At 40.5% G+C, this 25,343-nt stretch overlaps 12 protein-coding genes across 12 annotated transcripts; 5 read left to right on the top strand and 7 right to left on the bottom strand.

Moving 5' to 3' along the window:
- Positions 1–1,479: 1,479 nt before the first annotated feature.
- Positions 1,480–2,530, bottom strand: JH06_1538 (alpha beta hydrolase; the record flags this gene model as incomplete). The annotated part of the gene is given in 6 exon segments (XM_014672937.1): positions 1,480–1,722; positions 1,737–1,813; positions 1,844–1,969; positions 2,001–2,262; positions 2,316–2,413; positions 2,440–2,530. The coding sequence occupies 6 exon segments, from the start codon at positions 2,528–2,530 to the stop codon at positions 1,480–1,482; spliced, it is 897 nt and encodes a 298-aa protein (XP_014528423.1).
- Positions 2,531–2,567: 37 nt separating this feature from the next.
- Positions 2,568–3,432, bottom strand: JH06_1539 (hypothetical protein; the record flags this gene model as incomplete). Its single annotated transcript, XM_014672938.1, has 5 exons — positions 2,568–2,693; positions 2,724–3,090; positions 3,121–3,167; positions 3,201–3,339; positions 3,371–3,432. 5 exons carry the CDS (start codon positions 3,430–3,432, stop codon positions 2,568–2,570), a joined length of 741 nt encoding a protein of 246 aa, XP_014528424.1.
- A 128-nt stretch (positions 3,433–3,560) lies between these two features.
- JH06_1540 (hypothetical protein) lies at positions 3,561–4,920 on the top strand (the record flags this gene model as incomplete). Its single annotated transcript, XM_014672939.1, has 6 exons — positions 3,561–3,644; positions 3,676–3,753; positions 3,785–3,998; positions 4,030–4,196; positions 4,229–4,327; positions 4,357–4,920. 6 exons carry the CDS (start codon positions 3,561–3,563, stop codon positions 4,918–4,920), a joined length of 1,206 nt encoding a protein of 401 aa, XP_014528425.1.
- An 892-nt stretch (positions 4,921–5,812) lies between these two features.
- Positions 5,813–9,946, bottom strand: JH06_1541 (hypothetical protein; the record flags this gene model as incomplete). The annotated part of the gene is made up of 12 exons (XM_014672940.1): positions 5,813–6,135; positions 6,165–7,230; positions 7,261–7,881; positions 7,919–8,278; positions 8,309–8,657; positions 8,685–8,755; positions 8,785–8,847; positions 8,877–8,949; positions 8,979–9,091; positions 9,179–9,560; positions 9,592–9,899; positions 9,929–9,946. 12 exons carry the CDS (start codon positions 9,944–9,946, stop codon positions 5,813–5,815), a joined length of 3,747 nt encoding a protein of 1,248 aa, XP_014528426.1.
- Positions 9,947–10,344: 398 nt separating this feature from the next.
- JH06_1542 (ubiquitin ligase E3) lies at positions 10,345–11,784 on the bottom strand (the record flags this gene model as incomplete). Its single annotated transcript, XM_014672941.1, has 6 exons — positions 10,345–10,812; positions 10,844–11,065; positions 11,096–11,189; positions 11,221–11,363; positions 11,394–11,585; positions 11,617–11,784. The coding sequence occupies 6 exons, from the start codon at positions 11,782–11,784 to the stop codon at positions 10,345–10,347; spliced, it is 1,287 nt and encodes a 428-aa protein (XP_014528427.1).
- Positions 11,785–12,411: 627 nt separating this feature from the next.
- Positions 12,412–13,817, top strand: JH06_1543 (n-acetylglucosamine-6-phosphate deacetylase; the record flags this gene model as incomplete). Its single annotated transcript, XM_014672942.1, has 4 exons — positions 12,412–12,567; positions 12,599–12,697; positions 12,729–12,863; positions 12,894–13,817. 4 exons carry the CDS (start codon positions 12,412–12,414, stop codon positions 13,815–13,817), a joined length of 1,314 nt encoding a protein of 437 aa, XP_014528428.1.
- Positions 13,818–13,860: 43 nt separating this feature from the next.
- On the top strand, positions 13,861–16,458 carry JH06_1544 (mitochondrial DNA polymerase; the record flags this gene model as incomplete). The annotated part of the gene is made up of 11 exons (XM_014672943.1): positions 13,861–13,992; positions 14,027–14,102; positions 14,135–14,535; positions 14,566–14,796; positions 14,920–14,992; positions 15,023–15,276; positions 15,307–15,361; positions 15,392–15,869; positions 15,900–16,252; positions 16,283–16,335; positions 16,366–16,458. 11 exons carry the CDS (start codon positions 13,861–13,863, stop codon positions 16,456–16,458), a joined length of 2,199 nt encoding a protein of 732 aa, XP_014528429.1.
- A 1,198-nt stretch (positions 16,459–17,656) lies between these two features.
- Positions 17,657–18,245, bottom strand: JH06_1545 (hypothetical protein; the record flags this gene model as incomplete). The annotated part of the gene is given in 5 exon segments (XM_014672944.1): positions 17,657–17,674; positions 17,706–17,753; positions 17,786–17,996; positions 18,031–18,163; positions 18,179–18,245. 5 exon segments carry the CDS (start codon positions 18,243–18,245, stop codon positions 17,657–17,659), a joined length of 477 nt encoding a protein of 158 aa, XP_014528430.1.
- A 1,964-nt stretch (positions 18,246–20,209) lies between these two features.
- JH06_1546 (60S ribosomal protein L6) lies at positions 20,210–20,765 on the bottom strand (the record flags this gene model as incomplete). The annotated part of the gene is made up of 3 exons (XM_014672945.1): positions 20,210–20,352; positions 20,379–20,552; positions 20,585–20,765. 3 exons carry the CDS (start codon positions 20,763–20,765, stop codon positions 20,210–20,212), a joined length of 498 nt encoding a protein of 165 aa, XP_014528431.1.
- Positions 20,766–22,767: 2,002 nt separating this feature from the next.
- JH06_1547 (hypothetical protein) lies at positions 22,768–23,460 on the bottom strand (the record flags this gene model as incomplete). The annotated part of the gene is made up of 7 exons (XM_014672946.1): positions 22,768–22,793; positions 22,825–22,918; positions 22,949–23,010; positions 23,041–23,204; positions 23,226–23,265; positions 23,301–23,398; positions 23,429–23,460. 7 exons carry the CDS (start codon positions 23,458–23,460, stop codon positions 22,768–22,770), a joined length of 516 nt encoding a protein of 171 aa, XP_014528432.1.
- A 75-nt stretch (positions 23,461–23,535) lies between these two features.
- JH06_1548 (hypothetical protein) lies at positions 23,536–24,895 on the top strand (the record flags this gene model as incomplete). Its single annotated transcript, XM_014672947.1, has 8 exons — positions 23,536–23,572; positions 23,605–23,762; positions 23,795–23,934; positions 23,965–24,103; positions 24,135–24,241; positions 24,273–24,492; positions 24,522–24,593; positions 24,623–24,895. The coding sequence occupies 8 exons, from the start codon at positions 23,536–23,538 to the stop codon at positions 24,893–24,895; spliced, it is 1,146 nt and encodes a 381-aa protein (XP_014528433.1).
- Positions 24,896–25,012: 117 nt separating this feature from the next.
- On the top strand, positions 25,013–25,343 carry JH06_1549 (prohibitin- mitochondrial-like protein; the record flags this gene model as incomplete). Its single annotated transcript, XM_014672948.1, has 2 exons — positions 25,013–25,106; positions 25,150–25,343. 2 exons carry the CDS (start codon positions 25,013–25,015, stop codon positions 25,341–25,343), a joined length of 288 nt encoding a protein of 95 aa, XP_014528434.1.

Consider the following 25,343-nt stretch of genomic DNA (forward strand, 5'->3'; position numbering starts at 1 on the left):
CTAGAGCGATGTAATTTGCGCTTTCGGACCTCCAGATTCGAGTAACGTTGAATGGAGTGAAGCAACTTCTACTCCATGTACGAATCCTGAAGATATCACTACACCTATGGACAATCCTGTGGATATTGGTCCTGTTATCTCCATTGATTCTTATGAAGATTTGAAGAAGAAACGGAATGCGAAAATAATACAAAAGGAACGAGCCATTACCGAAGGAGAAAAGATGAGGAAGCAAGCTGATGAGCTAGACAATCAAACCAAGCAAGCCAAAGTTTGTTTTTTCGTAGTTCTCAAATGTAGGAAGGAACGAACCCAGCAGAAAACAATCAATCGTTAGAGTCAGTTCAATCGAGTTCAACACCAGTAGGAACCGGTTTAGGTTCAAATCCCCCTTCAAGTACTGCGGAAACTTCTATTCCTGGAATGAACCAACTACCATCACAGCCTGTTGATTCTCGTCTTCAAGGAACTTCAACAACACCATCTATATCTCCTCCGAATACAATGCCTCCTCCACCTCAGCAGAATCCTCAACAGCCAACTATGACCAATCAACAACAACATGTAGTGTTTTTCTTCTTTCATGTCGTCTAGATGCAAATCAAGTGTCCACAGTGCAGTACTCTCCTTGCAATACCTCCAGGTATCGTTGATTTCAACTGTCCAAAATGCATGACAGTAATTCATGAATCTTGTAATGATTTCTAGAGACTGAAATTATCTCTACCAGAGTATTATTACAAGTGCATGCATTGTAATACGTTGTATAAATGTAATCGTTGTATGTTAGTCCTGATCTTGTCAAACTGTAGTGTGTGAACTCAAGTGCGGAACGTGCAATAATATCCTTCAGCAAGTTCCTAAGCCTTCTCTTGTTTGTTAACAGGAACATAAAAACAAATCATCAACCATTTCTTTATCTTCAGGCGGCGTTGTTCCTGTTGGATTACTACGCACCAGATCAATCAGCTTGTCAACATCATTTCGACGACTTAACACTGTTTCCCATTGCTGTTCTGTAAGAGATATTCCTCGTTTTGTTGGTACTAAGTTTCCACTAGCAGTCATGGAACCATAACAAAAGATACTCCTTGTTTGGATCCCAGAAGGATCTTAAATCAACAAGAATCACGTCCTGCCACTAGTTATCAAAACACGCGGCAATCCACTCACTTTCCTTATCGATATCTTCTTTGTTGGAGAAATGGATATCTGCCATCCATACTTCTCATCGTATATTGGTTTCGTTGGAAACCTATAGATCATGTCCAGTCGCGATTTTCACGGTCCTGACACGATCGATCGTGCAAAAATGGATCTGAGTCCAATTGCATACGATTGTCGAAGAAGAAGACTCATTATTGTGATAAAGAACAAACAAAGAACATGAGATAGTCGTATATATCCTAGTACAATTCAAGAAAAACAAAGGAGAAAGGCCCATCTCTGTTAAAACAGCAAATGATTCAAAACCAAGGATCATGACCCATTGGTCTGAGGAGATTCGTTGACTGGTTGTTGACAAAAGCGAAGGAAATTATTCATTCGAGTGAGATACTCCTCTGTGTGATTCTGGATAATGTTTCCATGATTCGAATCTAGAACCCACCACGGTTCAAATGGTGATTGAGATATATTATATAAACGACTTCCAAGGGTAAAAGGAACTGTCTCATCTCTCATACCATGAATATGGAAAATTGGACACTGCAGTGAATAGAACTAACAGTACTTACTTCAATATCCTGGATTTGGGTGGCATTGTCATATGGGTCACAACAACGAATCAAACAACCACAAGGGAATGAACGGCCTATTTCTAACGAAATTTACATTTAACTACCTGAATACAAGGCAGCATGAAGAATCACCCCTGCTAAAGGAACGGATGCCATTTCTCCCTTACTTAACTTTAGTTCATATTCTCGATACAATTCGCCTGCAACATAACAGGTTGGAACACTTCCAACTATTTATTACTGTCTCCAATCAGTACCTACTAGATTCTCCTAGAAGGAAGATATCCTTTCCATCGAAGAGAGTACGTGCATACTCATACACAACACGAAGATCCCGGGAAAGGTTTTTGCCGTGTGCCTCTCCGTCACTACATCCATATCCTTCATAATCGTAAAAGATGTAGTCAGTATCAAGAGCTTTACCAAGGGCCTCTATACTATCGATGCAACAACCTATATCAGTAGCATTTCCATGACTGTAAATAATGACACGTCTAGACTGAATATATCGAACCATTCCTACCTAGAACTTGGTGATTTATAATGCATTAAGCATATTTTGATCGATCCTAATACTGGTAAGAGTTTGACAGTGATTGAAGGAGGAAGATCAGTATCAGGAAGGAAAGCTCCATATTTGGCTGTGAGTGTTTCATTTTTGTACTGAAGACTATCTATAGTTAGAATTGATAAAAAGAACGACAATAGGATCCAGGTGGATATAGCGACAAATCATCAACTACCGCTTGTAGGTTGCATCCTCGATAGATAATTAGCTCACAAATAGACATTGCCATCCCCATGTTGCCAGATTTGTAACAAACAAAGCTAAGCCATCTTCAGGACTTGTTCAATCATAGAGTCCACACCGTCGCGAACAATATGAATTGGGCTAGTATACATATATGCTGGAGTAGTCACAATCTTCGTTTCATCGATACACACTTCCTTTGGCTAGATATCATCGACAATATCTGACTTTACTTTACAAGGGACATGAGTTGATCCCATTGTTTTCGCAGCTCCACAAGCATCAGCAAAAGGACTCTCCGGTCCAACTTCTTCCTTCCCGAGAGTCAGTCGAACACCTGGAAACATACGAGCAAGAAGGACAGGAGCAATACAGCACGCTCCGATGGGTTTATTTGCATTGTGGAAAGAAACGAGAATATCTCCAACACTCTTTAGAACTTCCATCTTGGGTCCTTTGGCTCCAAAATCAGAAAGATTCTTAGCAACGCCAAAACCGCCTGGAAGAACGAGAGCCTGTGGATGAGGAAAGAAACCAGTAAATACATCAAAGTTCTCTTGCTTCAGTTCAATGAGGTCCTTAACGTCGGAACGAGCAATGCTACTCATAAAACCATCTACAAACTCGAACCGCGCAGATTCAATCAAAACATTACGCTTTTCATCCATAGGATCTCCCTATCATTATCATAATCAATGAAGAAAAGATACAGTAAGATGATTAATCACATGCATCTGATCAATATTCGGAGCAAAACATTGATATTTTGCATTTCTTCGACTCAGACTTTCGAGAATAAAGACGGATTCTTGGATTTCGCTACCATCATAAACACCACAACCAGAAAGACTATCCAATTACTTAAATCTTATATAGGTACATAACAGCAACCTTTTTAGTTGCAGAAGTAGAGAAAAGTCGATATACAGAACGAGAGAGCATGATTACTGATCCAAGATAATCGATTATTGTTTGTTTGTTCCATAAATAGATGGTTATTTTGATGCATTCTATACGGAATCGCAATTCGGAATCGTAAAAACCGAATTGTTAAAGGCTCAAATCTCTCCATGGCAACACTTCCAACTGGAGAGAATGGAAAGGGGTTCTCCTTCTCGCTGTCATTTGCTCCTCAACCGAAAAAAGAAAAACTAGTGAGGGATTCTCAATGTGTCTTACGAATAGAATGTGAATGTATTTGGAATACATGAAGACGATGGAAAGGAAAAGAAGATCTTTTTCACAGAAATGAAGGATAATCAAGTATTATCGATGAATAGTTACTGAATTGCAGATTGTAGGAGCTGAAAAAAAGGAGTTGGTTATTCCGTTGAAGAAACCATCATGGATTGAGAAAGCTAAAGAACGAATTGCTGAGGAACGAGCTGCTAAAGAGAAGAATTCAAAAGAAGAGAAGGAATTACAGAACAAGGAGACTACTCCAATAACACCCGTTGATGAAGCACGAATGTCGTTACTAAAAGGACTGATGGAAGATGTGGAGACACGTTAGTGCATGGGTTGTGGAATGATGTGTAGAAAAGGAACAGAACTTGGTGATTCCTTTAAATCCAGATCAAAAACAAGAGAAATCGAAACATATTCCAATGATCATGCAAAATCGAATGCCTGGTTATGAGACTATGGACAAAGAAGAGTATTTCCAAAAGGAACTTGAAGTGCTTCCTGAGGCATGTGATGTTCGTGTTTGCCATTGCAAGAGGATTTTTAGCATTAGGGTGATTCATATCAGCGAATACGAATCGAAGACTTTGGGAAAGCCATTTTGCGAGGAATGGGATGGGACGGAAAGGAGAACGTGGATTCTTCAGTTTACGTAGAGCTGTTGGAGAATGATTATACTAGGAAATCAAACCAAGACCGGATCGACTTGGATTAGGAGCTATGCCTCTAGTAATGGACAAACAGAGAAGGAAAAGTGCTGTTAAGAGAAGTAAAGCAGATCAAGAAGCTTCCAAAGCCTATACAGGTGTAAAGAAGGAGAAAGAGGATATGTATGCATTCCGTAGAGGAGTGCAGGTGGGTGTTGTGATGGGTGATGATACTGGTATATTTGTAAAAGAGAATGTAAGTGTAGGGAAACAAGGAATGATTCTTGAATCTGTTCCTACTACAGTACAGAATGTGAAAGTGTTACTAGATGGTGAAAAGTCTATGAAAGTATTCACGAAAGCTCAATTACTTCTGTTGAGCGATTTGGTGAAGATTCAGTCATTTAATGATATCTATGGAAGAAAGGAATCAACTCAACGATCAAGAAGTCGTGAGCCCTCATATCATCAAGAATCGAGTCACTCAATTCCCTCCAAACACAGATCTTCAAGTAATCATGAACCTTCGACTAGTCATCACAGGACATCTAGTGGTCATAGTAGACATTCTCATCATCATTCTCATAGTCATCGTTAACCCTGTTTCTAACAAACACTTCATTCCAATTCTTCATCACTCTCTTCTGATTGAGTCACAGTTATTCGAGCTATCATCTGAGACTTGTACCAGAACGCAGCACTTCTCACAGTATCTTCTAACAAGCTTGTTGCCTTCTGATTCAATGTTAATGGTTCTCTGGGCCAATCCTTGATACTAATGGTATTGTGATTGTTATAGTAAATGGATCCAAAGTTATACGAACACCACTGGTCATAGTTCACATACACAGATGAGAAAGCAGTATTTATAAGACAACTGCAAGGGCAACTGCTATTCCCGATCCTGTTTGTCATTGCACATCGACTTAACTGATGATTCTGCGTACTACAGTACTATCCATAAACACTTGTCTCTTCACCTACCATACGACCACATAACAAACACATCATTGGAGATCTGCATGGTTTGTGACAGACAGAACACTTGTAACACTGCTTACACTTAGCATCGTCACTCGTAGGGTGCTAATTCTAAATGATGTCCAATATACTTACGAAACGATGACAGAGGGAGTTCAACACACGTACATCCTTCGGCATATTGATGAAGAGAGAACGTGAAGTGAGTTGGGTCGGTATGACCAAGAGAGATTGAGATGCTGGCGTAACTCCCAACAACTCGAGTCTAGAAATGAACAAAGAAACGAATCCCAACAAGGCTACATGCTCACGTACGAAGAACAAAGACTGATCATACAAGGATCTGGCTTCAGGAGTCAGTTCTGTTACAGACATACACTCAGTGACTGAGGGTAACTCCAAATACTCTAAGCACTCCTGAACAGTATTTGGCATAATGAATTGAGCTGTTTCATTTGATCGATAGGAGAGTACGTACATTAGTAACACTATGATCAAGATCTCTCTCATCACTTACCACACTTTCTCAAATACGTCTCAATGACTACTTCAATCGTACTCGCAATTCCCTTCTCATACAGCAACTGACTCAAGGTGTCTCCATTACCAACTAGCAGACTGAGATAGGAATCCCAATTAAGCTCCTTCACATCCTTCCAGACCCCTTGTAGAGAAGGTGACAATGTCTGATAATCATGAATTCTCGTCTCATCTAATTTCCACTGTTGAATCACTCCCTGAATAGCAATAATAGCCTGAATAATTGCCATGAGATAATATTCTCTCACATACAACATGGCTGATCCATAATATCGATCAAGGATTGTCACATCTACTCTTCATCACTCCTATCATCATTACGTTCCACATTTATCTTCTGTGGTCTGCATTGGAAAAGACGTTTGCATAGCATTTCAAATGGTTCTTCAGTATTTAGTAAGACACTCAAATCCTTCAATTCTTCGTGACGTACGATCGTAATAATCCTCAGACAAATGTGATACAGTTCTCTCACAAGAGGAATAAGTTCACTTGTCTCAGTAGTTGGATCCAGTTTGGCCTCATTATCACACAAGGTTTCCAGAGCCATTCGGATAGAATCATACTTCGGAGATGCAGGAACGAGAGACAACATACGAGGAAGAAGTTGATGCAAGCCAGAATACAGAGGTGAGGTTGAATCTATGTCGGAGTTTGGAGCATTCATGAGTTGTGTAGTAACGTATATGAGACAATGTGTTGAGACACAAATGGCCTTATCTGACTTCGCCAATTTTAATGCTTCGAGGACTGCAGAGGGGATACCTGACATATCAGTTGGAGCATTCTCACTATCATCCTCCGATTCTTCACTCTGCTCAACAGATCTGGGTTCAGATGAATCATTGTGTTCATCCTCCTGATCCATGGGAACGTCAGCTGGATAATCATAGTCTTCTTCCATCATTTGGTTCATCACCATTGAGAGTGCTGCTGGTTCCTCTTCCATACCTTCTTGTTCTTCACCTTCCTCTTCTTCCTCTTTTCCTTGTTCTTTCTCTATGCCCCATATGATAGAAGACTCATCTCCAGCAATGTCTGTACCAAGACACAGTGGAATTCCTAACAAATACACAGCCAACAGTCCTAACTTCTCCTCTTCTGGAGCCACTTCAGTAGTGGGCTTCTCTTTATGTTCAAACACGAATAACTCCAGGAAATTGGAGTACAGCGCATGGAAGTACTTATCTGGAAGAGCTTGAATCAACGCGTCATTCATGAAGAATTGTTGGAGAGTGGTTACAGCACGAGTATCAAGAACTGCGTGACCTGTTGAATCATACCGAGACACATATGGTGTGAACTGATTATCGAGGAGATCAGGAGACACGCGACTGGAAAGCTCCATGCGAGTGATCGATGAGTAGAATGTGTAAGCATATGGAGTCTAGGAGTCATTCAAACAATTCATTCAAACATCTTCAGAATGTCTTGAACCGAACATCTGAACAGTCATTCTTAAAAACTGACTGTTCTCTCTTTCAACTTCATCAATCCATGAGTCCATCTCCTCTGAGATCCACCACGATTTGACCTTGTCTTCTTGAATCAGATCCTTCAAACATTCCTGGAATTCACTTTTATTCTGACACTGTTCTGTCCAACTGATTTGCTGAATACGCTGATCACGCCATTCTGCATTTACTAAGAGACGAGCTAATGCAGGGATAATCCCTCGTTCCAATCGACGACACACAGGACAGAATACACTGTTGCTACGACGTAGATTTGGATTTGAGGATTCCAACAGACTTTGCATACAACGATAATGAAGCATATGACCGCAAGACGTTACCGAAGGCTTCATTCCATTCTCACGATACTCAGGGGCTCGATCATAAAGGTTCTTTATAAGGGTTAGAATAGGATCATACCACGAATAATGACTAAGCTGCTCTTCGAAGGAACGTGCTTGATCATGAAGACTGCCATCCGTTGTTACTCCATAGACAGGAATAAAACTGTGGAGATATGTGAACACTAGACTATGAGAGTTTGACAAAGAGAATACAGGGATGAAAATCACAGTCTGTATGTACTAACAGACAAGGAGAATCTTCCTTCTCTCCATAAACATTCGAGTGACAGACACAACACTGAAATTGAGGTGTGATATCACGAGTCTCCTGACGAGTATTCGTCCTTAGCTTTAGTGGGTATTTCGGTTTCTCTTCTTCTTCATCTTCATCATCACCATCAAACATTCCAAGGAATGCATCCAAATTCCCTTGTAACGAGGCTACTGCTTTAGCAGCAAGTTCATTCGAAGGTTGTACTGTCTCCTTCGAAGATTTCTCTTCAGTTGATGCCAAAGCTGCATTGATCAAGGATTGATCTTCAGGATGGTTCTCTCGTACAGTATGCCGAAGTACGTCAGCTAGTAGATCCTTGAGATCAGTTGCTAATGAAGGATCATTGTATATGTATGCTAGCAACTAGAATTGAATATATTTATAAGCACTTACTCCAGCAATGTCATGAGGATACTTGAATGATACAACTCCATCCTTCACGATGTAACCATTACGAATCAGAGCCCATACACAGTCTCTTCCATCGACATGATCACAAGCATCCCAAGTAACTTGCTCATTCCATCCTTCACACTTCACAGTAAAGGCACCTCGGAGAACTGATGCATCATACTGAACAGTCAGAGGATTGGAACCTCGCAACGAGAGCTGTGCCTGTAAGAGATACAAGAGTATTTCAAGGAGTTTAGGATCACTGTATCCTTTGAGAATCTGCTGTTGAAGAAGATGATACTCCAGAGTCACTAGAGCAGGACAGGTCAGTACACGATGAGCCAAACTTCTAGAAATGAAGAATGAAATGAAATACAACGGAAGAAGAGTTTGATCATCGATAGGAGGAAGCTCATACACTTTGAGATGAAGACGATCTTTAATGTACTAAATGAAACACTCTTTTCATTCCTTACTTCAATCCGACGTGTATAGAGCATAATCTCAGCAATACCATCAAACACGTTCACATTACAATACTAAGGTTGATTCCTCTTATTGAACCTACTTCATCTCGAATTCGATACACATTCTCCATCACATCATTATCAAATCGAACTGTAGCCAATTGACACGCACATCTAGAATCAATCTCGTATCCCAAACTCACTTCAAAATATCGTCGGAATTATCCTTAGCATAACTGCATACATAACAGATTTCATCAGCCTTCATATCCTCTGGACACAGCAATACACGTTGGAGATTCTCTTTCAAAGCATTCTAATGATAAATTGATTTTGTTAGTATAACATGAAGATCATGTCTAACATAGACTCGCTCGTAACACATAGCTATCAAACAGATTACCAGATATGAACTCATGAGATGACGACCAACCACATTCTCCTTTTCACCATCTGATTGCTGATCGAGTCCATAGAGGAATGTCTGTGTCAGCTCCCACACCACATCATCCACAGGAAGGAGCAAAGCACAGATCTGAAGGGTAGCATAAGCACAATTAAGGGGTGAAGGAGCACTCATATACAATCGGTCATATACAAGGAAGAGACGCTGATAGCGTACAAATCGAACCTCACCAACAGCATGAACATAAGCATTACATGCGATGAGACGAATTGCATTAGAGAGAACAGGTTTCAAGACAGCAACCAGAGAAGGAGGAGGTTTGTTGCTTATCTTCAGACGGAGATACTCAAGGAAAAGAGAATCTCGCAGCGTTACACCACTATGATCATACGCACCTTCCAATTACCTACAAGATCGTTTGTACCAAGTAATCCATAGAATGAATGAGGAATCGACCTTCAATAAAGTCTTCATTCTTCTTCTTCAACTGCGTCTCACAATACTCCTTGTCAGTCATGACACCCAATTCCTTCACTTTCTCCACACAATTCATAAGGAATGCATACCGATCCGCATTGTCAAGGAAACGAACATTTTGATCCAGATAGTTAAAGAGATCATTGTAGAAGGACAGGACAAATGTAAGCAGATAAACAAATCTCCCAGATTTATCAGGATACTCATTCAGTTCTGTATGCCAATCAGCAAATCCGATACACTATGGTCAATCAGTAGAATAATCCCTACTTGAAGAGCTGCTGACATTTCCATCAGTTCTTTGCATGGAATGAGATTATTTGGGCCATCAAACAAGACCTTCAAATAGGAGCCAGCATCAACCGTAATAGTGTTCATGGAGGTGCATACTGATGCCATGAAATTTAGAATTTTCAGAGGTGTCTTATGAAACAAATCTCCTAAATATGAGTAAACTGATTGATTGATACGGGTAAACACCGATGTGATCCGATTCATTACCTCAGCAATCAGATGGGCTACATTACGAATGAATACTTGGAATCCGGGGTGACTGTAGAGCGAAGAGTCTGTGTGGAAGAACTGACAATGTAATGACTGGAGGAATTGGTCATATCCCAGAGACATACATGTGATATCTGGAGGTGACTGAGTCTCATCCTGTATCATATTATGAATCTCTTAGGTCATTCTCCTCCTTCATTCCTACGATGTAGAATCTGAGCTTCCATAGCTTGGAGTTCCATACGAGTTGTCTCATTATCAGGAATCACTATATCGTCTGCTTCTTCATCAATATTGGCTTCATCATCATCTGCTTCTTCATCATCCTCATTCTCTTCTTGCTCTCTCACTTCTCCATTCTGACGACGTTCTTCACGACGTCGTTCTAGATGACGCTGCCTGGCAATCTGTCGTCTCAGATTAGTCAAAGCAAGCACATGAGCAAACTCAGATGCCCGAGCCTTACGTTCTTTTATACTCTCTTCGAGATCTTTCATAGACTTAAGAAGAGGCTGAATTTGTTCATCTGCTAACAATGCATTCATAGTATCTGTGAGCATAGGAACAAGATCATGCATGTACACACCCACAAACCAATCCTTAAATGGCATATCGAAGAGAAGTGATAGAATCATATAAGTTACACTGTCCTATCTCTCATATCCATCAATGAAATGCTACTGGATTTCGGCAGATTGGTACTTGACGAATCAACACATTGCAAATTGTCACATTCTCATAGTCATCTTCCTCAATAAATTTTGGAAGCACATATTTGAATGAACAGAGAAATGCTCCCAATTCATCACGTTGGTACGATCTACGGAAACAACGTGTTATTAGATGAAGTGTTCCTTGATTGATATCAGCAAATGATTTGATGAACACGGCAACAGCATCAAACTAAATGAACATGAACCATATAATACCTACCAGATCCATTTTATGTTCATGCTCAATTGAGTCATACAGAGAGATAAGAAGAAAACTAAGAAATGTTAACAAGTCCATCCCTCGCAAGTGATCACTACAAGGAACCCACTAACCTCAATTCATACCTCTTTTCCATCAATAAATCACTGTCCTTTACGTATTTGGCAAGTTGATGCTTCTTACACCATCCAGAACGACACCAAGATTCACTATCACCACAGTCACAACAACCACCACAACTGCTGTCGTATCGTTTGAAAACATGACCCTAACCCTAATGGCTACCTAAAAGGCCCACCTCGTGATTTCCATTTTCAAAACACTCAGCGCAGAGGCAACTTGAGTCCCCTGTGGCACAATTCATACATCGGTAGATAATGGAGTTCTCTTTAAAGACATTGTGACAACGCTCATGAGGGGGCAACGATTCTTTGATCTTCCGAATGTACTCCTCGTAGTTTGTATCGTTACTAAGAACTCGCTTGCAGAACTAAGATCACAAATCGAGTCAGAAACCCTACCGACATAAAGGCTTCCACTCCATCTGCGCTGTAAATAGCCAAATCTTCAGCAGAAAAGAGAGGACCTAGTTTATCGAGAAGAAGTTGCAGACCAGACTCTCCACCTTTGACTGCATCAAGGTAGGTATGGAGAATACCTTCCAGGGTAGTATTCAGATCTTGAGCCATGGAAAAATGAAAGGCAGTAGGAGTGTGAAACTGTTTCGCTCTAGTGTTAAACAAACAGAGGGGAAATTTGGATGGACTGCTAAAGAAAAAAAGACACCATAGAGGAATGGAAGAAAATAGAACATCCATCTTCTACCACAATTGTAAAGGAATGAACTAGTGTAACCGAAGATATTCACGAAGATCCTCCTAAAAACTCATTTCATCTTCCATCGACATACAATGTCAAAAACTACTTCAATATTTAGCGAGCAACTTGGACAAGTCGCAATACGGTTTCCCTCCAACAAATCTTCCTAGATTTGAGGTCTATCCACATTCAAACAATATAGAAAGTGAAAGTATCTCCACATGGACAGGGAAACGTAAAGTACTGCTCTTCCTTGCAGAATGTTAGATCCGCAAGATGAACTTGTTCGTAGATTACAATTACCGACATAATTCTTCCCAGACTGACTGATCGCTTCTACGCAAGTGATAGGAGAGGGAAACTTGTATGAGCAATAAAACCGTAAGAATGACAAGAATACCAAAAGAAGGAAAATGATTGGGTTGACCTTCTATTTCGACCATATATCGACCAGCTCCTCACAATTACTTTAATCATTTGCATAACTGCATCCGAGAATGGAGGCTGTTATTCCTCATGAGAACACAATCACTGTTGAAGATCAAAAGCGCCGTGCATTTATGAACGAGTCTTCGGTCCATTCCTACAACCACACATCCAAAAAGGATAGAATTATCCGTGTGACGAATGGACGTATTTTTAGAAATGGAAAAGTACTAATTTGACTGGTTTCTTATTGTGTAGATTGAGCTTGGCGATTTGTGGATTCAAAATGGAAAAATCTTAGACCCTCAGAGTTACTTTTACAGCAGGATGAATTCCAAAGAAGTTTACGCTGATGAGGTATGTCTTTCGGAAGAGTGATAAGAAATAGGTCATTGATGCAAAGAGCAGAATTGTTTCACCTGGATTCATCGATATCCAGATCAATGGAGCCTTTGGTTACGACTTTTCCGATCCAACAATTACCATGGAAGGAGTTCACTATATTACTCGTAACCTTCTTCCGGTAGGATTTGAGTAGATTACTGACAATTAGTCTGGTTGTACCGCCATTTGCCCTACCATTATAACCTCTTCCTTTGAAACTTATCATCGGAACCTCCAGCTGTTTGCTTACCAAGAGGGATCTGTTGAGAATGGAGCTGCTATCCTGGGTGCTCATTGTGAAGGTCCATTCATTTCTCCCCAGCGTTCTGGAGCTCATCCTCCAGAATACGTTCGTGCTCCTAAGGATGGTGCGAAGTCGGTCGATGAATGTTATGGCGATGTGTCGAATATCCGTATCGTGACCATGGCTCCTGAACTGGACGGTGCATTAGATGCATGTAAGTATCTTGTGAGCAAGGGAATTACTGTCTCAATGGGTCATACTGCTGCTCACTTAAACCAGGCTATTGAGGGTGTGAATTCAGGAGCTACTCTGATAACTCATCTGTTCAATGCCATGACACCCTTCCATCATCGTGATCCTGGTATTATTGGTGTTCTGGGTATGCCTACAGAGCTTTCTCCTTATTACTCTATCATTGTTGATGGTATCCATTCTCATCCATATGCTGTTCGTTTTGCATGGAAAGCTGATGGTGAGAACTGTGTGTTGATCACAGATGCCATGTCAGCCGCTGGACTTCCCGAAGGCCACTACAAGCTTGGAAAGCAGAACGTGGTACTTATTGAGAATCGTGCCGTCTTAGAGGAGAACCATGATACTCTGGCCGGTTCGATTGTGACCATTGACGAGTGTGTCCGTAACTATATCAAGTTCACTAATTGCTCAAAAGAGGAGGCTTTGCGTAATGCTACTATTAACCCTGCCCGTGCTGCACATATACATCACAAGAAGGGATCGCTTGACGCAAACATGGATGCTGATTTCCTGTTCCTTGACGATGATCTTCATGTACTGGCTACATTTATTGGAGGTGATCTCGCATGGGCAAAGGAAGGATTTATTTTATAACTGCAAACTTATTTAGCACTTCTCTCGCCTTGTTTGTTATAGTATGCTTACACGATTCTTGCGAACACCTTTCTGGGGATGTTCTAAGAGTGTTGTATGCAGAACGATAACACAGCGGTCTCGTAATGTGACGATTGTGGATCGGAAGGAGATTGCACTGCAGGTGTTGGATAAAGTATAGATAGGATTATATAAATTCATGGACCTAGTTATATGCTCTTAAGGACGAGTACCATGCCATTGATACAGAAATTACAGATATTGATATAGAGAAATCTCCTATTGGTAGAGTTTCTGTTGGATGAAATGAAATATAGGGAATGGAAAGGTGATGTGTGCCTCCATTTACTGTGGACCCCAATATAATTTCGGAGGAGGGTCACGCATATGGATTGACAATTTGGATGAAGCGAGAGGGACCCTTCACTACTTCAAGGAATACTTGGAAGATCCATCGATCAAGAAAGTGTTTCACAACTACAGCTTTGATTGTCATGAATTCCAAAATGAGGGTATTGAAGTTGGAGGATTTGCTTGTGATACGATGCATATGGCAAGATTATGGGAGTCTTCGCGTATAGGAAAGGGGTCCTACTCACTTGAAAGTCTATCAGAGGAACTATATATCCGGAAACGACCTTACAAGGAGATTTTCGGTAAACCCCATATCAAACGAGATGGAACAGAAGGAAAGATCGTCGACGTCCCCGAAGTGATTGTCATAGAACGATCGCTGTCTGATGTTTAGGATTTGCAACGAAATCCAGAAACACGAAATGAATGGATAGAGTACTCTGCATTCGACGCAGAAGCAACATGGCATGTTCGAAAGGAACTTGAGTCTCTGTTGAAGGAAATGTATTGGACTGAAGAGGAAGTAAATGGAACAACGATTGATCGAACCATGTGGGACTTTTATCAACGTTATTACCGTGATTTTGGACAACTCCTTGTCAACATGGAGAATCGAGGGATTCGGGTAGATGTGACTTTGATCCATTCTCGTTAGATTGATGTTGACAATCACCTCCCTGAGGTAGAAAAGGAAGCGCAAGTAGCTCTGGAGAAAGCGCGTTCAGTCTTCCTCTCGTGGGTAAGTAAGGTAGGTGGTCCGGATTTGGCAAGGATGAATGTGAACAGTACAGCTCAAATCCAACAGCTTCTCTTTGCTCCAAGTATATAAATCCCTCTAATCTCAATCCCAGCTCCTCGAAGGAAAGGTCATGAAGGACTGCCTCGAAGCAAAGAGTTTGAAGTTGAAAATATTGAAGGAATAATCGAACCAGGGAAGAAGAAGCCTCTGAAGAATCGCAAGATCACTATTACTGGACTGGGAATTCCTCCAGTATCCTACACAGCTAAGGGTCTACCTCAATGCAATGCAGCCACTATCAAGACATTGGCTGGAAGTATTGACTCTGAAGATGAGAGTAAGAGTCGTTGGGGAACAGCCTATGAGGTTGGTGATAGAGAAATTGATTAGAAGTAGGCATTAGGAGGAGGAGAACGAGGACGTGATGCATGTATTGCGCTTAGTGCATTGAGTTAGAATATGAGATGTGATTGATGAGTAGATCAAATGAATAGCATTGAAATCATGCTGAATACATTCATTATACCTCTTCAGTCGGTTACAGATAGTGCTCATCGTGTTCATTGCTCGTTGAATCTGAATACAGAAACAGGTCGCCTTTCAGCTCGACAGCCAAATCTTCAGAATCAACCTTCTCTCGAGAAGGACATCTATTTTGTACGCAAAGCATTCATTGCAGATCCTGGAAATACTCTCCTGGTGTCAGATTACGGTCAATTAGAACTGCGCGTATTAGCTCATATGACTCGTTGCAAGAACATGCTTGAAGCTTTTAAGTTGGGAGGTGATTTCCATTCACGCACAGCCATGAGTATGTATGATTACATCAAGGAGGATGTAGAGAAGGGAACTTGCTTACTTGAATGGAATTCAGAACAAGGAGATCCTCCTGCTCCTCTTCTCAAACACAAATATGCGAGTGAACGACGCAAAGCAAAGATTTTAAATTTCTCTCTTGCGTTAGAATGAAGAAGCATTATGATAGTTAGATATGGAAAGACTGCTCATGGATTGAGTAAAGACTTTGGTGTCTCTCTGAGTGAAGCTGAAGATGTGTTAGCGAAGTGGTACAAAGACCGACCTGAAGTGCAAGAGTGGCAGCGCCAAACTATTCTGACAGCAAAACAGACAGGATATACACGCACATTGATGGGTCGTTATCGTCCCTTACCAGACATCAACAGTCGTAATAAGTGGAAGGAAGGACATATGTGTCGTGCAGCAATCAACACACCAATTCAAGGAGGAGCAGCTGATATTGTGATGATGGCTATGTTAAAGGTGGAGAATGATGAACGATTGAAACGACTTGGTTATAAGATGCTGTTGCAGATTCATGATGGTTGGAATGTAGTGAACGAATAATAAGTAGAAGTGATTCTTGAAGGCCCGAAAGAAAATGCAGAAGAAGCTAAAGCATGTCTTGTGATAAATAGGGAGTGAAATGACATCTAGATTGATGATATGAATCATCCATTTGCTCATCCACTCCTTGTGGATTTGGTTGTAGATTGTAATGCCGCGGATTCATGGTATGAGGCAAAGTGAACCTGTTGTTTATAACAAATACTTAAGCAAATTGGAATACAATGAATTGAGGACTGTATCATCCATTCTCCATTCACTCCCTCAAAGTCACTGCATAAAGCAAGAGCCACATTTGTATCTATGAATCAGTCAGTCTCTCCAGATCGACTTGGTTGGATGTAGAGGATATGTCCAATAGTCTTTCCATCGCTTTGAACTTCATTTCCTGGGGAAACGTCATTGACTTTCTGAAGTAGATGGGAGGAAGGGATATTATTGCAAGCATTTTCGACTGTCATTTGAATGAGATCCTTATGACTATGGGAAGATAGGACAACAGGAACTAAACGAGAAGGATGTGTTCTCTTGGATTGAACATACTAGGAGTGCTTACATGATGAATGTAACTAGCATACACCTCCTGACCCACATAACATCCTTTGGTAGTACTGATCCCATTTAATAGATCTAGATTGAGATGACCAGCAACTTGATTCTTCAGTCCATCATCCCTTCCTCTCAAATGACTCAATAAATTTTACGAGCTCCAAACACCATGAAGAAGCTCATATGTCTTATAAAGAGAAGTTAGTTCTAGAAGCTGCTGAAGAGGTCTTTAATGATGATTTGTAACTATCATTACTTTTCACTGAAGATACGATAAGCTGAACTACAACGAGGATCTTGAAAACAAATCGCATCTGGAATGGAACAAGAATCTGATATCATTCCATAAACACCCATATTCTTTGGAACTGAAATCTCTACCTTTCTATCAAATTTAGAAAGAGAAAGCATCTTCAGCACATCTCGTTCTTACGAAAACACACTAAACAAACTATCTAAATGACTTGTTGGAATATCCATGAGAATGGAATTGGAATTCGTGAAATGAACAACAGAGTCAGAGAACAGTTTTCCCTAATGATCATTGACATTCTAAGTCGTGACTTTCGGATTCATAAACACAGAAAAGAAAGAGGGATTCTGATTCTTCACAAAGTCATTCGAAGCGATCCCCTGCATAAATACACGCATATCAGGACCCCTAATAATTATAATTCTCTTGTTAAAACGATACGTCAAATGGAGAATCGAGCGATAAGCAAGTGGAACCAGCTTTCCAGATAACTGAGAAGTGCTAGAAGTGCTAGACAACCAAGAAAGGATACATTGACATTAATAGAAACAAACAATAACCAAACGGAATCAATTACCCTTAATCACGCTTCTTTGACTACAAATCAACTGCACTAAGCACTACTTACAGCAAGAAGGTATGGATAGAGGACCTTCTCATAAACCAGTTTTGCACCCTAAGAATGAATACTTATTCACGATAACGAACCTGGACCTGGGGAAGGAAACACAGTACGAGGCCTACTACCTTGATAACCGAGTAATACGGGATCAAAGCAGTGATAATACCAACAGACTCAATCACACTCACCATTGCATAAATAACCCAATAAGTCAACCACTGAGTATCATCATCCTTGTTGTTGGATTTGATGGCCTTAAAGGAAGCATACACAGGATAAACAAAGACAATAAGATTTCTATAAGCTCATTCCACCCAAAGAAGGAGGCTACCCGAGAATCTTACAACCCAGAGAAAACACCAGTACAAACACAAAATTCAACACAACAATGAGTGCCAGATAGCATTTACGCATATGGATCTTCTCAGAAATCATGTTCATGTAGGCTACGTTGATCATCTTTCCTTCTCACTTCTTACGCACGTCATTAAGGGCATTATCGAGTTTGTCCATGTACTCATCAAACTGCTTTTTATATTGTTCCATTGTAACGAATTGTGGTTAACGGTTAGTAAGAAACAGATCATTTCTTCAATACAAGATAGCCAAATGACTCTAAATTCACATCTGCTTCAATTATTGAGAAAGTTTGACCAATCTCAGCAAGATCATTCGTTCCCCATTTTTTATGTCGTCCTAACACAATTATAGTAGTCTGGTTGGTAAGATATTTCTGAAGATACATTAGTATGTCCTTCTTACAAGGACCATTCACAATAACGACATCAAAGTGTATCTTCCGATAATTATTCCTTACCCACAGCTTATTCTGGGACCCATAGCCATCAATTGGAATGTGAATGTAGTCTCGCAGTTGCTGGCAGGTACGTTGTCGCGCTGATTTGGCATCGCTACTATAAATTATGAGGAAGAAAAGACTTATACGGGAAAAAGAAGTAGGATTCGTTCAAAGGATTCAATTTGAATCGTTGAGGCATTCTAAGAATAATAGTCAAGTAGGATTCCATACCCAATACTGTAGTCATGGAAAGAAGCAATTCCCCATATGCAGTCTGCAAAAGCACCAGATTGGAGTTTTCCATTTCCAAAGTACAGACAAGCTAAAAATCAATCCATTTCACTAATTGTACATCGGTTTGAGAGATAATGACGATACTGTTGATAATCCACTGGATCAATGTAATCACTCTCATTGTTACGAACGGTGACAAAGGAATCATCTTTCATTTGAACTACACATCCAATACACTAATTCAAGCATACAACACTCCCAATCACTATTGCTCACACTTGTGGCTATGGATCTTCTTTTGAATTGTGATAGCCACGTAGAACCGCAAACAGAAGGATTTTCGTTCCATTTCACATTGTTAATGCTCTTTCCTCGATTTCCTTGTTCTCCCGCTTTATTGCCCCGTGAATCTGTCATATGAACAGCACAAACTACAGATTATTGAAGATTGAGGCTCAAACCAGCTTCTGTTACATCGACAATATCTGCATGAACACTCTTCGCATAACTGATAAGATAACCATCAATAGCCACACGACCGACAACAAACCCTTTCATATGAAGATAGTCATACGTTGTTCGTGTGTAGATGAAATAATCCTAGTCCTGAGAAGTACCAAATGAATTTACCACTGCATTACTCATATATGGAGCATCACTTGAACAGATGGAATGCAAGAGAGATTCATACTCTCCATTTTTTATCGGAAGTTGGGTGATATTCATCCATGGATAATTGGTTCTTCTACCAACAATTAATCGCTTTTGGCTAACATTTTTATTCTGTTGGAGGAGTTTCAACACATCCAGGAGAGTATGAGAAAGGAGAATATCGCCATTCACATAGCCATAGTATTGACAATCGAGTGTATCCAGTTTGGCCATGAATGAACGAATGTAGGGAAGACCATATTGATTGGTTTCAAACTTGGAAATGCATAAGAGCGATGAATTCCGTTGGCATATGGACAAATAGAAGGGATCATCTGTGAAAATGACAGGTAGGACACTTGAACCCAGAGATAATAAACCTTGTAACATGTGCTGTTGGATCCGTTGAGAAACAGTATCCTAGACATCAAAAGCATCCAGTAGATCCACATTTTTGGAATGAAATGTTGTACCGAGACATAGTAATTGATCAACTTTGTTACTCTGTATCTTTGTCACATTCAATTCCCTTTCAGTATTACTATTGATTGCAGGAATCATAAACCTGCACGATGGTGATTCTCTCTGTTGTCTTTTCTTCAACTATTTCTGTAACACTTACGATCGAAAAATGAGGTTCTCAATAGAATACAACTGCTTCCACTCAAATACCTATCCATTACACACTCACCTTATCCCAACCAGGAAAAAAAATCCCAACAGAAGAAAAAGGACACTATTGAGACTCATACTACAAGGAATCCACTTGCATGAATGATTCAATGCCAACAAACAACACAAATCTCCACAACATAGTAGCATGCATTTAGAACTTCATGTCATGAGGACGATCACCTCTCTGGAGGGTGAATCTCTCGTGCAGGTACTCCTTCAGCATGGGAACCTTCTCGATGCACTTCATCAACTCAGCATCCACAGCCTCCTGGTTGGCCTTGCGCTCCCGACGGGCTACTCTTCAGACACTCCACAGAAACCTACCACATACTCCTTGGAGAAGAGCTCCTCGGATTTCTTGGCAGGAGCCTTGAAATAAGCATCATTTACAGCCTGAGGAATCTTAACAGAGGAAATGTCGACCTTGGTGGAGGTGGCAACCACATAGCGCTGGTTTACACGGCGCAGAGGAACCTTGTTAACCTGGTAAGGTCCTAAGTTCTCATTCTCTCTCCACACAGCCTACCAGAGACAAGAAGGAGTCCAGAAGGAAGCTGCTTCAGGAAGACAACACGCTTTCCAGCAAAACGTCCAGCCAGAATGATCAGAACGGTTCCAGGAGTGATGGTGGCACGCAGCTTGGTGGGCTTGGCCTCGACAGCAGCAGGAGCCTCAATAGGGAAGAACTTTGATACAGTCTTGGACATTCGAACCTAGAAAAGTGATGAGAAACGCACTTGTCACAGATTTCTGGGAATGGACTCAATCCCTAGAAGAGCAAAGAAGACGCCAAATTTTCTTGAATACTTACTTCTGTGGAGAAAATGTGAGATGACCAAATACTGATTGTTACCCCAGCCGAATGGTGAATGAAACAGTCTTAAAATACTGGATTCAATTACAAAGGGGGTATGCACTTCTTGTTTTATTTGAATGTTATTCCATTTGAGATATATTTCACAACAAACAAGGTACAGGATCAAGAGGAATTGACTCTTGCACCATTGGGGATTCAAGAGGATGGGGAAGAGAACAATGAATAGAATCACTCCAACGACGTATGCTCCATTGATAACTACTAGTGAAATAATAGAAAAAAGGAAACTCGTTCTCTTGGAATATAGTGGAGAAGATGGACGATTGTACTCAAACGATGGGATTGAAAAGAAGTTGCAGAGGGAGTGAACAAGGCCAGCAGCTAGAAGATTACCCGTTCGTACATACACATAGGAAACAAGTACCCCAAACAGAGTGGTATAGGTGAACATAAAACCTAGAATGGAGCAATATTACTATTGATACAGCACTGAAGCAGTGCTCTTACAAGAGGATATCCATTCTGGAGAAAGGAGAAGAGATGATGAAAATGACCTAGAATAGTAGGGAGCACTAGGAGATACAGGACCCAAATGCAATGGAACTGAACCAAACAGCCTTCGGTAGAGAGAACCCGGAGTGAAGCAAAAAAGGCAACATGTTGCCTCGGTATAACAACTCCTCTAGAAGTGGTGACTAGAATGAAACCTAGAGCCAAAGAGTACAAAGACAAGATTTCGCAGATCAATACACAGCGAGTAATTATAGTTGCATGTGTCTAGAAGAGTGGACGCAAATGATGTGGCACTACTCATCACACCCAAGAAACAAGTCAACGTTATCCGAGACCAATAATAGACTTTCACCAATGTTCCAGAGAAAAGGATAATGATATGAATACAAGTAGTAATAAGTATCAATAGGAACCTGGGGTTATACAAGCCCCAGATCTCGGCTTCAGAAACCTAATAGTGAAGAGACTAGAATGATATTTACAACATCAAAACGAAAGATCGCCTTATGGACCAAACTAACCAAGAGTATGAAGACACTTAAAATAATTGTGCGCAGAATGATCTAGAGTGTGAATGAAACGAACTATGAAATACAACAACAGAATCATCTCGATCTCGTTGTTTATACTTCTTTGGAACTAGATAAAAGCTACACGATAAAAGAATCGTTTCTCCAAAGATAAGGAGGATCTGCCACATTGACTTGACAAATGACTGAATTCGTTTCTTATCAAAGGGTATTCATCTCAATATTTGATAGAATGAAAGGTCTATATGTGTATCGTAATATTAGTGAAATGGAATAAGAATCAGTCACGGCATGTGTGTTTCTGTTTTGCGCATATCGATACGCAAAGTCTGTATGACCCCTTGATAATAAGTGAATGTGAGATTCAGAAGCTTCAAAAACAGAAAGTGGGAAATACTCCAGTACCATTGTCAAGGTATTTACGGACAGACTATGTACCGAAAGAAGTCGACTACACTTCTGAATATAGTGAATCTGATCAAGAATCGTATGAAGAGGATTACATGGAGGAGGACGATACTATTAGTAACTCGGCATCTGTAGCATGTCCACTCCTTCAACAAGCACAGAAATCCTATCTAAGGTCCTTCGATCCCCAATCAACCAACTTGCTTAGAACTCCTCAAAATGATATTCTTGTAACATTTCTGACATCCAGTATCATTTTTCTTGCGCTAGCTATCGTGATTAAAATGTTGGCATCCTAGATGAAACTCAGTTTTAGAAAGGCTCCTTTCGAAAAGAAAAGAAAGTTCTATAACTATGGAGAGGTTGGATCTCCTGTCCTTCCTCTCATCGACTACCACGAAGCCGTGAGAAATGACATTCTATTGAAGGTGTCGTATGTTTTCAACAAACACCCCACTTGATCTTTGCTATGAATCAGGCCCAAACAACAATCCTTACCCTTGCGATTTAAGATTCGCATAGCTTTATACTGCTTCACAATTCGAGCGGCTCCCTGATTCACCACACTGTCATTATCATCAACATGTTTCCCCTATTATAATACTCTATAAAAGTCAAGTACTTTTGTTGAACCAAACGAACCAAAACCCATCAGTTGTCGCATATTAGCTGAAATGTCTTCTCCTTCAAATTATCAGCATGCCCATTAAGTACCTTCCTCTAAATCAAAATCGCCTGTCGATGCAACAACAGGTTCCTCTTTAGTTTCAATCTTTGGTTCTGGTTCTTTTGGCGTTTCACTTTCGCGACTACTAGGTCGGTATTTATCTTCTCGTTTCACATCTTCTCGACTTCTTCGACGATACTCATCTTCTCTTCTACAAATCATGCAATAAGACCTAAATTGTATACACTTCTCTTCCAAACTCATCTCGAACTCTACAAGTTAATCCTCACTCATACATCCGACAAACGAGGTTTCCGATTTGACGGACGAGACCGTCTTGATCGTTCCCTACTATGACTACGACTTTTGCTTCGATGATGTCGAGATCCACTTCGACTGCGACTTCTATCCCTCAGAGAAAGAATTCATTCATACCTGCTATCGTGTCTGGATCGATATGATGGCATATCACAATATGCAACTATTATAGATAAACCGTGGGAATGAAATGGGTTGGAGATCTATAAATACAAACTAAGGAAATGCCTTCTGTTTATGACCTTCCTCAGAGTGAGCAGGGTACGCGAAATGCAATAGTTATAATCGAACAGACGATCTGATGTCACTGGAGATTAAACCCATTTCTCCCCTGAAGATGAAGTACATCAACATGCTCCGAGAGCGGTCAAAGGACCTATTGAGTGCCTACAACTACCCGGATTACATCACCTCTGATGTGGAACTTTTGCGTTTCGTTCGAGGTCATATGGTGGGACATTCTTTTAGATGTATCATGTACAGTTTGACATGGATGAATCCTATGAATCATTCAGTAAGATGCTGATCTGGAGAAAGGAAAACAATATAGACGAGTACTTTAAGAAAGTTCAGGAGGTGGGTTTTGATGTTCACAAAGTGCCTTATGCAGAACTGTTTGAACCGTACAGACTGATAAGATCTGTAACATATAGTGTTTTTCAAACGAATTATCACCACAAAACGGATAAGGAAGGCCGTATTGTGGATATCCGACTCCTCGGCGCTGTTGACGTGAAGGGACTCCTATCGCACCCTCTAAAAGAGTGGATTGACTATAATATCTACATTCTGGTAGGATTAGTTCATCTTCATTGATTCGCAGGAATGGCGTATTTATACTTTGAACAAGATGAGTGAGGAAATGGGAGTCTTACAGAGACTGAGTTGCATTCAGGATCTGAAGGGTGTTGGTATGCACATGATCTCGCCGTTTGTATCTCAAATATATTCTTATGGATAGAACCCTTATCACCTATTTAAAGGAAATGACGAATCTTGCGTCTCATTACTATCCTGAGACCATGCATCGTTCCTTCGTGGTGAATGTTCCAGGTATCTTTTCATCCTTGTGGAAGATTGCTAAGCCCGTTTTACATCCTCGTACGGTGAAGAAAGTGGTCATTTGCAAGGGAGACTACCAAGAGAAATTGTATGCAGAAATCCCAATTCAGAATCTTCCAGTAAGAGTGAAGAGAATGTTGATGAACAGACTCTGTTAGGAGGAATTTGCATGTGCAAAGAAGGATGTCTTAGTGGGATACCGAATCAAGACATGTTCAAGGTATAAGTAGTGAATAGAGTTGATTTTAGATTCCTGTATCCAATACCCTGACTATGCCTGTTGAGATTCACAAGGGAGATAAGGTTTTATGGAAATGGAAGTTGGAGAGTGGTGACATTAATAGCACGGTAACGTTTAAGTATGGAGAGACAACAACCCAAGTGTATAAGGGGGATCGCATTCCATCTCATGAGTCGTCATTCGAAGCTCCTGAGGATGGAACGTTGTCATTTTTCTTTGACAATAGTTTCTCATGGGTTAGTGGCAAAACTGTAATTGGAATCATTAAGATTAACGCATGAGTGATCTGTTTGTTGATAATTAATAACCACTGGTCATAGGCAATTCGGTCATCGGAAGAGACTGTAGGTAGTTTGTCTGTTCCAGAGAGGACACTGCAAGATTCTCACCTTGAATAGATGTCGAATGCACTTGCTATCACCGGAAAGGTTCTGAAGTGGGGAATTGCCTGTGGATTGGTTGGATGGGCTGGTTATGAGTCATTATACAATAGTAAGTGAAGAATTGTCTTTTCCCTTTCTCATCGTTTGTGTAGTTGATTCCGGTCATCGTGGTGTTATTTACAATCGTATTGGAGGTATTCAAAACAAAGTTATTCCTGAAGGAACCCATTTCCTTGTTCCTTGGTTTCAGCGTGTTTACAGATACGATATCCGTACTCAGCCAAGAACGATGTCTTCGTTGACTGGAACTCGAGGTAATAGGAGGGAAGGAGTTGTAATGGGATAG

Source organism: Blastocystis sp. subtype 4, assembly GCF_000743755.1.
Source record: "Blastocystis sp. subtype 4 strain WR1 chromosome Unknown seqid_0066, whole genome shotgun sequence".
NCBI classification, from domain to species: Eukaryota; class Bigyra; order Opalinata; family Blastocystidae; genus Blastocystis; species Blastocystis sp. subtype 4.